At 38.0% G+C, this 12,663-nt stretch overlaps 1 protein-coding gene across 1 annotated transcript in view; it reads right to left on the reverse strand.

Moving 5' to 3' along the window:
* Positions 1-1,151: 1,151 nt before the first annotated feature.
* LOC134568691 (putative ferric-chelate reductase 1) overlaps positions 1,152-12,663 on the reverse strand; it is a 40,706-nt gene continuing 29,194 nt past the window's right edge. The window contains exons 5-6 of the mRNA XM_063427343.1: positions 9,590-9,671; positions 1,152-2,197 (exon numbers count right to left, since the gene is read on the reverse strand). Coding sequence (XP_063283413.1) covers positions 2,132-2,197; positions 9,590-9,671 — 148 coding nt within the window. The 3' untranslated portion in view covers positions 1,152-2,131. The remainder of the gene's footprint in view (positions 2,198-9,589; positions 9,672-12,663) is intronic.

The following is a 12,663-nucleotide window of genomic DNA, read 5'->3' on the forward strand; positions in this document are numbered from 1 at the left end:
TAAATTTCATTGATCTCATGTTCTGAGTATGGAGGAACAGGGACTTGGCATTAGCAACGCTGATGGTTAAATAAATGTACATAATGGTAACTATGCTCAAATTAAACACACATTTACATAATTTCCCCACTGTCAAGGTATGTCAATAAACTGGTTTGGTAACTTTACTAGAATAAACTGGAAGACAGATTACTGGTTATATTTAAGGGAAATGGGAAGCGTTTGTGTGCTGGAAATGTACACATTAATTATTGATGGGTTTCTCAGTAATGATATTTTTGGTTGCAAATAGTTACTCCACCCAGAGTAGCATATTTATGCTACCACTATTTGTCTTAAGGTCCAATTGTGACCCAATACAAGAAAGGAAAGTTACATAATTTTGAGTGTGTGTTAAAAAAAAAAATCTTATTTTGTTTGTGAAATCTTCCAAATGCATAAATTGTAAAATGAACTAACCCTCAAAAAATGATATTTCATAATTAGGGGTTCATGTTCTTTAGATACCAGGTCACCTCAATCTGTGATGTGCTCATCTGACTCTCTGAGGGAATCATGGCCAATGCTCCTATGTAACTCATAGAGCACTAATCTGGATCTAGAGGAGAGAGCCAAAGAAAAGCTTAAATGGTTAGAGTAACCCTTTCTGAGTTAATCTGCCCTGCTCTTGAGATAGGTTAAGTCAGAGCTAGATAACATAGGGTATTTAATGTTAAGAAGATTAAAAGCTTGATATGAGTTACAGTTATGTTATAAGAGGTGTTGAGGACTATTGGGCTAGGGTTAGAGTTTGGATTAGATTTCGATTTTGGGTACATAGGGTGTATAGGTTTTAAGAGTTGTTAATTTTTTTTTTTCAATTTTAGGCTTTGAGTGAGTAAACGTGGGACTAAAAAGTCGGTTTGTTTAGGCTTCATTAAGCCTGGCAATGTATCATGGAAGGTGTAGATTTACAACATCTGTGTTTCTCTCTTTGTCTATCCCTGCCCTGCACCATAGGTTTTGCAGAATTTGCAGGTTTTTTCACCTGACAAAGACATAACTAGTGAAACAGTGTAATGTGCAGCATCACACAGTGCTAGAAGCCACCAACATGGTAAACAGAAAGATCTTCCAGCAGTGAGCTCATAGTGCACATGAGTGGTGCTGGCTTTTTATTATTATTATTGTTTTATCTAACTTTTATTCTATTTTATTTGGTTCCTGATTGTTCTGGATATCCTTCAGCTCCACTGGGACCTTATCTATTACCAACAATCACTATTGTGGGTGAACTGCACCTACAGTTCAGAGCCAACTTTTAAGGGCTCTGAAAATTGGGAGTGTTCCATTTTAACCTTACAAACTTACTATTGTGTGTTACATACTACACTATGATACTCTTTATGTTTATGCTATATAAGGTCTAACAATAAGTTGTAAAATATTATTGTCATATACTAAAGGTAAAATATAATCACTGTGTGCGTTTTTACCTTTTTTACTTGGTCATAGAGCACATATTAGAATGTTATGTTTAAAACCCAAGGGCTTTTAATATGTTTATGTATTTTTGTATCATTTAAATTTAATATTAAAGAGACAATCTAAGCACCAAAACCACTACATCAGTGCAGTTTGTCAAATGCGAACATTGCCGTTTGAGAGAAATGACAGTGCTTACATTTGTTAGCCAGAATGCCTGTGGTGATTGCCAATCAGACAATGAATCAGTCAATCAGACCGCCACTAGAGGAAATTTCTAGTGAAGCCTTTCAATAACTAGAAGCCATCCAATTAAAGTTGTTTGTTTAGTAAAGTATTGGATTTAATGAGAAGTATTACAATAAGTGGGCTTGGACAGAGATCATCAGTAATTCTGATCTCAGAACATATGTCAATGTCCTTTTTAAACTTTTTATAATTGTTTATTTTTTAGGATCTACCAACGAGTGTGTCCTTCCAAACTTAGATCAAATAAATCAAACCGCACTTATTACTTTATGGTTGTTGCTTTGCTTTTTATGGAACTATTGGCATATATAAAGGGCTATCTTTAGCTAGGCATAAAAGTACAATATATAACAACAAAATTTTTAGGGGTTCTGTTTGGTTGTCTTGAATTTGTATCGATTCACTGGAGTCTTCAACCTTAGACCCGTAAAAGAGTAAAGATCACTATTGCAGTACCAATGAGAATCTGATTTAGGGCAGGCACCTGCAAAACAAATACAAAAGTTAACACTATGAAATAAAATTAGTGTGAATACATATGTAATAGAGGAGTTGTGTTTACTTAACAAACTTTGGTGTCGGGCACCAGGACTCATTCCACGACCAATGTTAAAGGGTTGAGACAAGCTCTTCTGAGAATAGACATAACTTATTACTCTTGCCAATGGGTTGGTGCCCACCTTGGAGTATCTTACAAGCTTTTATCCTCACTTACAGTATGCTAGAGGGAACATATTCATTAGTATATTAGATGTATCATGCTCACAGAAATGGATCAAAGTAAAGAAATGCCAAGCAACCTCACTCTGCATGAGAGGGTTAGCAATTCTGAAATTATCCCTCAGCCCATCATAGGTTTGTTATTGGGGGAGAGTGATATTCCTGTAGGCACAGTAAACACCGTGTCTGGTGTGTCATTCATTCTATGCTCCCTGTGTGTCCTCAACACACTATTATCATATAATATATCTTATATTTATCCAGAAGATAATTTGCACAGAAAACTCAGCCAGGCAGTTATTCTCTAATATGTTGTCAGTCGAGCAAAAATCGTACTGGAAGCAGGCAGCTGGACAAGCCAAAGTCAGGGCAGGCAGCAATCTGGGATAGTCAGAACAAAGCCAGCTCATAAACAGTAAAATAGGAACACAGAAAACTCCAAAATCTGAGCCAAATGAACAGCACAGAAAGGGCCACAACCCAGCAAAGGGTCAGAGGATGTTTATAAAAGTGTATACTAAGGATGCTATACAGTCCAAAATAGATATCTCCTTTAGATCCACATTTTGCATTTTATATTAAAGAAAACATTCAATTCACAAAGGCTAACAAACTCAGTGCTTTATAAGCACAAACCATTCTGCTCTACAGTGACTGTGTTTATAATGATAACCTATTATTTAATTAATTTTGTATATATTTTGTGGATGTTCATTAAACTAGATATTTATACATCCAATTAACTTCCATCTCTTTGCTTTTGTTTTTATTCACCATTTGGGGAGTATTTAATTTGGAAAGGGAATATTACTGACTTAAAATGATTTAATATTGTGAAAAATATTTTAATTCTGTAATATATTAATGTTTTGATATTTTTTTTTATGTGATATATTTTTTAATACTTTAATATTTTGAAAAAAAATATTTTAAAAGATTATCCACAAATATTAAATTGAGGCCAGAACAGATAAAACCCAGTACAAAACTTTTATCCGGATTTTATTTTAAACTGAAACTTTGACCATACATAAAAGTTAAGTTTATTTTAAAGAGACCGGAGAGTGCTATCCTATATTTTTGCCTGTATTCTTCTGCCAGAAAAGTAACTAATAAGAGTGCAGTCTACTTTATATATACCAGTATATACCTTTATGGATATTTAGCTGCTCTATTATACAAAGATACTGTAATTATATTAAAATAAAGATTTATGACATAAAATAAAGCATGATGAGTTTAATGCTTTAGAGACACAACTAGGGGCAGTACGTCATTACATGGTTTCCTTAACCCCTTAAGACCGCAGCCAAATGTACAAGTTGTGATCAAAACAAAACGTAAAAAAAACTTGGCATTTGCGCTATATGTCTGTCCGACCGTAATTTACCTCTTTCATATTAAAGGCACCCACACTTATTATATATAATTTTATTCAGGGGAAACAGGGCTTTCATTTAACATCAACTATTTAGGTATGGAACAGTAAGCCCATTTACAGGTTTTATGGTATCTTGGAAAGTTACAGGGTTAAATATAGTGCTAGAAAATTACATTCCCTGAACCTTCGGCCTGGGTTGTCAGGCAGGTCCTGCAAATTGTAATTAATAAAATGACCTAATTATGTAAAATTATTACATAAATATATACGTAGAATTATATATATATATATATATATATATATATATATATATATATATATATATATATATATATATGTGTGTGTATATATATATATATATATATATATATGTATATAAATATGTATATAATTTTTTTATTATTTTTATATATATATATAGGTATATATATAGTGATATATACGTATATACTTATGTATATAGATATATATATTATTTCGTTCTACATGTATTTTGATATCAATATATATATATATATATATTAATTTTAAAATACATTTAGAACGAAATTACACATGTATATATATTTTTTATCTATTTTTTATTATTTTTAAAATTTTATTTTTTTACGTATTTATATATTTATTTTTTATTATATATAAATATATATATATACTGAAAATTATATATATATTTAATCAATATCATTGTACGTGTATTTTGATATTAATATATATATATATATAATTATGTATATATTAATGTTAAAATACACGTAGACAGTGTCTGTATATTTATGTGTATGTGTATATGTGTATATATATACTTAGATCTATAATTTAATTTTACACTGTTTTAACATGTTGTAATTTTTTTTTCAGGCAGCAGGGGGAGTACCTGTCATTCCAGGCACTCCCCCTGCTGTCAATGCCTTGGACAGCTATGCCGTCCATTTGATCGCGGGGTCCTCGCAAGGACCTCACGATCACATGGCCCAGGGGGGCCGAAGAGGACGGAGGGGGACTTACCGGGTAAGGGGGGACTTACCGGGTAAGTACAAAAGATCGCAGGGCGTTCTATGCCGCCCTGCGGCGTTTAGTGTCAGGATCCCGCGGGTGGCTGCGAGGGGAGGCTGCAGTCCGCTCGCGGCACTCACCCTCCAGCCGTCCGCGGTCCCCTTCCTGGCGTGCGCTCGGCGGGCCGGCATCCTCCCATCCTCCCAGCCACAGATGCTGCCTGCGTCTTCCTCTACGCTGCACGCTGGGAGACCGCCCAATTTAATAAACGCCGGGGTCAGACACCTGACCCGGCGTTAAAGGCACAGTGCCTCAATCACAGTGAGAGGTCTAGATATCTCCCACGTGTGATTGTTAATTCTGATTGGAAATTATCCAATCAGAATTAACCTATGGATTTAAATACGTACCTTTCCTGTTCCTCTCTGCCCTGTTGTGGTCTTTGCTTGCTAGTATTGCTACTGAACTTGTGTTTCTGGTTACATACTCTCTGGCTTGTTTATCTGACTTTGTGACTTTCTCCTACCCTTTGACCTCGGCTTGTTTCTCGTTATTCTGTCTTCTGGTTCCCCTTACTCAGCTTGTCTCCTGACTATTCTTTGTGTGCTTAGCCCGGCCACTCTAAGGTCTGGTACTGCACCTTTTCTGTGTGTGTGTTAGCGTGTTTGGTTCCCGGAATTGTGACATTTAGAGCCACCAAAATAGGGAAGGCATAGAACGCCCTGCGGTCTTAAGGGGTTAAGCCATGTGCTTCTGGCAGTGACATTACAGACCAGCCTACTTTAGGAATACACTGAATAAAAAACAGATGTAGGAGGGATTCAGTCTCTCTGCCCTTTGTAAAATGTAGACTACCATCAGCTGACTGTTTAGCCCCAGTCCCACAGGCTGGGGCCTGTCTAAGTTTGTTTATGTTTTGTATTGCACCATTTTAATCCATTGTAACATTTGGCAACTGTTATAACTTTTTGTAAGTAATATGCTGTAGTTTAGTAGTTTTGTATTGTATAATTATTGTAGTAAATTGACATTCTGCTAGCACCTGTTACATGCTATAATTATCATATTAAATATACATTTAATATTACAAGGTTTTGTGTATTTTCTATCCACATAATACCAAGAACTATAAAAATATTAATGTTGTTACCTATTGCTTAATTATTATATATTAATTAAGAGATTAGTATTCACCTTTAAGCCACGGTCACAACAGATACACTTTGCATGTATGAGTTACTTAGTATGTTACCAGATGATTTTTTCAGTATCTCTTGTTCCCTAATGTAAGTGTTTTATAATGAGTGATTCAAAGCATGTTTTCCTCTATGATTGTTATGGGAATTAAGAGGTAGTATGTGAGTATAGTGGTACTAAAGAAATAGTTTGAGTGAACAACATCAAGGGCTTAGAAATGAAACAATGGTTTATACAATATACCGTATATACTCGAGTATAAGACGAGTTTTTCAGCACATTTTTTGTGCTGAAAAACACTCACTCGTCTTATACTTGAGTCAGTTGTCTGTATTATGGCAATTTTCATTGCCATAATACCGACAAGGACCGGGGGCTGTCAGGAAGCTGTAACTTACCTTCACCGCAGCTCCTGTCAGCTCCCTTCTCTCTCCTCCGTCCGTGCAGCTCCCAGGTCAGCTTCCTCTGCAACTCTCGCGAGAGCCGCGGGGTCAGAGCGTTGCCACGGGTTACCATGGCAACGCTCCGCGTGGCCGCGAGAGTTGCAGAGGGAGCTGACCTGGGAGCTGCACGGACGGAGGAGAGAGAAGGGAGCTGACAGGAGCTGCGGTGAAGGTAAGTTACAGCTTCCTGACAGCCCCCCTCCTACAGCCCATCCACTGGACCACCAGGGAGTGAGAGCCCCCCTCCCTGGCCAGCCAACAAGCAGGGAGGGGGGACGAAAAAATAAATAAAAAATAATAATAATAATAAAAAATAATAATAATAAAAAAAAATAATAACATAAAAAAATATATATATTACAATAATAATTAAATAATAATAATAATTAATAAAATGCCCACCCCCACCAATGCTCTGCACTCACACACACACTGCACTCACACACACACACACTGCACTCACACACACTGCATTCATACACACACTCATACACACACTGCACTGCATTCATTATATACACACACTGCATTCATACACACACTGCATACACACTGCATTCATACATACACACTGCACTCATACATACACACTGCACTCATACATACACACTGCATTCACACTGCACTCATACACGCACTGCACTGCATTCATTATATACACACTGCACTCACACACTGCACTCATATACACACACTACACTGCATTCATTATATACACACTGCACTCATACACACACACTGCACTCATATACAAACACTGCACTCATATACACACACTGCACTCCATTCATTATATACACACTGCATTCATACACACACTGCATTCATACATACACTGCATACACACTGCATTCATACATACACTGCATACACACTGCACTCATACATACACACTGCACTCATACATACACACTGCACTCATACAGACACTGCACTGCATTCATTATATACACACTGCACTCACACACTGCACTCATATACACACACTGCACTCCATTCATTATATACACACTGCATTCATACACACACTGCATTCATACATACACTGCATACACACTGCATTTATACATACACTGCATACACACTGCACTCATACATACACACTGCACTCATACATACACACTGCACTCATACACACACTGCACTGCATTCATTATATACACACTGCACTCATATACACACACACTACACTGCATTCATTATATACACACTGCACTCATACAGACACACTGCACTCATATACACACACTGCACTCATATACACACACTGCACTCCATTCATTATATACACACTGCATTCATACACACACTGCATTCATACACACACTGCATACACACTGCATTCATACATACACACTGCACTCATACATACACACTGCACTCATACATACACACTGCATTCACACTGCACCCATACACACACTGCACTGCATTCATTATATACACACTGCACTCACACACTGCACTCATATACACACACTACACTGCATTCATTATATACACACTGCACTCATACACACACTGCACTGCATTCATTATATACACACTGCACTCACACACTGCACTCATATACACACACTACACTGCATTCATTATATACACACTGCACTCATACACACACACTGCACTCATATACACACACTGCACTCATATACACACACTGCACTCCATTCATTATATACACACTGCATTCATACACACACTGCATTCATACATACACACTGCACTCATACATACACACTGCATTCACACTGCACTGCATTCATTATATACACACTGCACTCACACACTGCATTCATTATATACACACTGCATACACACTGCACTCATACACACACTGCACTGCATTCATTATACACACTGCACTCATACACACACTGCACTCATATACACACACTGCATACACACACAGCATTCATATACACACTGCATTCATACACACACACACACTGAATTCATTATATACACACACTGTAAATAAATATTCAGTTAATATAACTTTTTTAGGATCTAATTTTATTTAGAAATTTACCAGTAGCTGCTGCATTTTCCACCCTAGTCTTATACTCGAGTCAATAAGTTTTCCCAGTTTTTTGGGGTAAAATTAGGGGCCTCGGCTTATATTCGGGTCGGCTTATACTCGAGTATATACGGTACATCTAAACTGATAGTGAATAATTGAATGTTTCCAATCACATACATTTTCACACCCCACATCCCCTCCCTCTTAAAATTTTGAAAACAAAAAGAGGGTTAACAACTGTTAAAAATCACACTTCTGGAGGGGGTGGAGCTAGCTCTCGGCCTGGACGATCACAAGCTTCAAGCGCTCCGGTATTGTGGTATTAATCTGCCTGAAATTGAGCCCTATGGTAACTATGTGCTCCTAAACACTAAACAGATGGGGAAGAAAAGTAAAAAGCAGTGACAAGATCAGCCTGGCTCAAGGCAGATATTGGTGACTTACTGTGGCGGATGCATTAAGCGGTTGGGTCTGATATGGGACTCTACAGACAGTTCGGAGGATGTCCCCCTTCACTGTCCTGAGACTCTGGGGTACAAAGGGCCCCCCAAACTCCTATAGCCAAAAGCAAGCACTTCACCCCCAATCACCACAGAAATACTTACCAGCCTACTGTCTACAAGTTCTAACATAGCCACGTTCCTCTATAAAAAAACAAACCAAAACCCCATAGTCTGTTCAACTGTTTTAGTTTTATACTCTTTGTATGTTATATACCACTCATATTTCGATGGATGCATATCTTGTCTTTCTATTACAAGGCATTCTCCATGTCGGACTATGGTTTAAATAAAGAATGTTAAAAAAAAAAAAAGGGACACTTCTCCACCATTCCTATCCCAATTCTGGGGATCCTCAAGAATGGTTACATCTGAGGTATACTAGGTATTTTGGTAATGCTAGAAGGTAGAATAAGATAATGAATAGAGAATCGATGTCAACCTGGACCTATGCTACCCACATCTTGAATTTGCCATAACTGCAAATTTGGACCACTATGGATTCATGGTTACGTTTTAACAAATCAGATTTAAGCCACCATATCAAACTCATTTTGAGTTGAATTTCTTCTTGAAAATATTCAAAACAAACTCCTTGTTTAAATTTCTCACTTACCAGATGGGATCCATCATTATAATTAAGCTCTTTACTAGCAATGTTCATCCAATAGGTTGGTCTAACTTGCACAACTGTGGCCCTGGGAAGAAAGAAAGAAAGAAAGAAAGAAAGAAATCAATTAAAACAATTTGTATATTTTTGTATATTTTAAATAATAGAAGATATGCTAGCTGTGGCTTAATTGTGGTGATTACATGTCCTGGAGTATAAAATACTCTAAACAATCACGTGTATCACAAAAACAGCAAGAACTGGATTAAGCCAACACTGTTTTCACACCTGGTAATCTTAATTTCCTGCTTTTCCCATAGTCCTGGTTTTTATCCTGTTTTAGGTCAAACTCTAACTCTTATGCTATGGCTGTTTATTGCTTTTCTTTTCTTATTTTACTATTCTGTTTTCTTAAGGATTTGACCAAATATTTGGGGATATACCCTCATTTTCTTTTCCAATATTGCAAAGTGTTCCAGTTTGGGTGGTTTGTTTTGCACTATTTATCTGTGGCATGTTCTCCTTATATTGCTCTGCAAATGCAATAGTTTTCACACCATCTGTAAGAGTTGTATTACCTCAGGGGTCAAGTCCTGGGGAAAAAAGTGTGGGAACTCACCCAAGATTCCCCCCCCCCCCCCCTCCACCTCCTCCCTTAAAAAAAAAAAATTACACTCCTATGCATATAGTGCAGTGCAGGGTGTGTATAATGAATGCAGTGTGTTTGTAGTGAGTGTAGATTGTGTATAATTAATGTAGTGTGTTTGTAGTGAGTGTAGATTGTGTATAATGAATGTAGTGTGTTTGTAGTGAGTGCAGAGTGTGTATAATGAATGTTGTCTATTTGTAGTGAGTGCAGAATGTGTATAATAAATGTAGTGTGTGTAGTGAGTGCAGTGTGTATAATGAATGCAGTGTGTTTGTAGTGAGTGTAGATTGTGTATAATGAATGTAGTGTGTTTGTAGTGAGTGCAGAGTGTGTATAATGAATGTAGTCTGTTTGTAGTGAGTGCAGTGTGTATAATAAATGTAGTGTGTTTGTAGTGAGTGCAAAATGTGTATAATGAATGTAGTATGTGCAGTGAGTGTAGTGTGTATAAAGAATGTAGTGTGTTTGTAGTGAGTGCAAAGTGTGTATAGTGAATGTAGTGTGTTTGTAGTGAGTGCAGAATGTGTATAATGAATGTAGTGTGTGTAGTGAGTGCAGTGTGTATAATGAATGTAGTGTGTTTGTAGTGAGTGCAGAGTGTGTATAATGAATGTAGTGTGTTTGTAGTGAGTGCACATTGTGTATAATGAATGTGATGTAGAATTATTTAAAAATCTTTATTGCACCTGTATTGAATTATTGTACTAACTCCATTTTAATCTCACATAACCTCACATTATGACAGACCCTCCATTTTGTCTACATTACATGGCAGAATTTCCTAACAGCATTTAGTATAATGAATAGAGACTGTATTTTCTATAAAGACATGACTAACCCCGGAATTGCTGAATCTCCTGTAATTTGCAACATAGTATAATCTGAAGGCCATGAGAACACTGTACTAATGAAATGTTCTATTCATAAAAAGAACCCTGAGCCTGATCACGAGTCTGACATCACTAACTACCCAAAATGGCTAGCCGCCAGATTCCCCCTCCCATTGAGTAAAGACGACATCCCATGATGGGAGGGTGCCCCACTAGTCACTCAAATCCCCGAGCCAATTAATAATATTGATGGGTGGACATTGACATAGCCACTTAACATTTAATCCAATTAATGATGTTTATTTGTTATTATCTGATATTCAATGATGATGTCATTTTGGTCTTATAAGGGCCTGCAAGCCTGTTTTTTGCCCAGATGCCATTAAATTTTCTGAAGTGCTTTTAACCTGAACTCCATGTGTCAGTGTGAACTTACTTCTGCGTATACGCAATTTAATCATCTCAGATTTGGACAGAACAGATAGACATTTAAACATATTTGTTTATTTCTAAATTAATCTACATCAATTTGACGCATCCAACGTGGGGCCTGGGTTATGACCTATCTGGCAGCCGTCCAAGAAGACCTGGGTATGTGAATCCCAGGGGAAAGATGGAGATTGATCACCTCTAAATACACGGTGGAGACTGACTGCAGCAGCCCGGTATGTTTCTTTCCCCTTTGGGATTTATCTATTCAAGTGTCTGTGACTGCTGCCAAGAGGACATCAAAGACAGGTAATATCTTGCCCAGAGAGCCTATACCTTATTTGTTAATACTTTTTACCTGCATTTAGTCTATCTGTTGCCTGGGTGTGTTTGTATTGGCCTGTTTTAGCTTAAGTGCCCGGGTAGAGTGTTTATCTGTGTACCCCTTTTGGGATAAAGGGGGGTGGACCTGTGGTAGTTTGCCTGGGGGTCCTCTGTTTATCTGTTTACCCCTTTTGGGATAAAGGGGGGTGGACCTGGGGGTGTTTGCCTGGGGTCCTCTGTTTGCCTGTTTACTCCTTTTAGGAACCACGTGGCTGTGGTTGTAAGGAAAAAGGGGGGTGGACCTGTGGAAGTTTTCCTGGGGGTCTTCTTTGCCTGTTTACCTCTTTTAGGAGCCTCGTGGCTGTGGCTGTAAGGAAAAAGAGGGTGTTGGATCTGTGGAGATTGTGTAGACTCATAGTTTCCTGGGGGTCCTTCTGGTGTCACTTTGATAGCCTAGCTAGCCTCATTGTGCACATAGCTCTGCTTGCAGAGAGGTGGTACCATCCAGCTTCGAGCGCTGAGGCTGGTGGCATTCCAATTGTTATTTGTGGTGCGTGGATTCGGGCAGGCATTGCTGTCTCCATCAACACGGGGTAGTGAGACTTATGAGTGGGTTCATAGGGGCGCTACGGGGGTGAGGATAGATGTGGCCACACTTAGTGGACTGCTGTAACGAGGGAGGCATATGGATTTCGGGCCGGTGTCAGTCGTTATCCTTGGCCGCTGGTAGTGAGACTTACGAAAGTTGTTCTCCGAGCGGGGACACTACGAGGTTGAGGGAGGTGGCTTTGGCCACATGAGTAAAGGAAAGGGATTACTGTATTTGAACTGTGATGCATGCACTGTAT

The sequence above is a fragment of the Pelobates fuscus genome, chromosome 7 (genome assembly GCF_036172605.1).
Source record: "Pelobates fuscus isolate aPelFus1 chromosome 7, aPelFus1.pri, whole genome shotgun sequence".
Classification (NCBI taxonomy): Eukaryota; Metazoa; Chordata; class Amphibia; order Anura; family Pelobatidae; genus Pelobates; species Pelobates fuscus.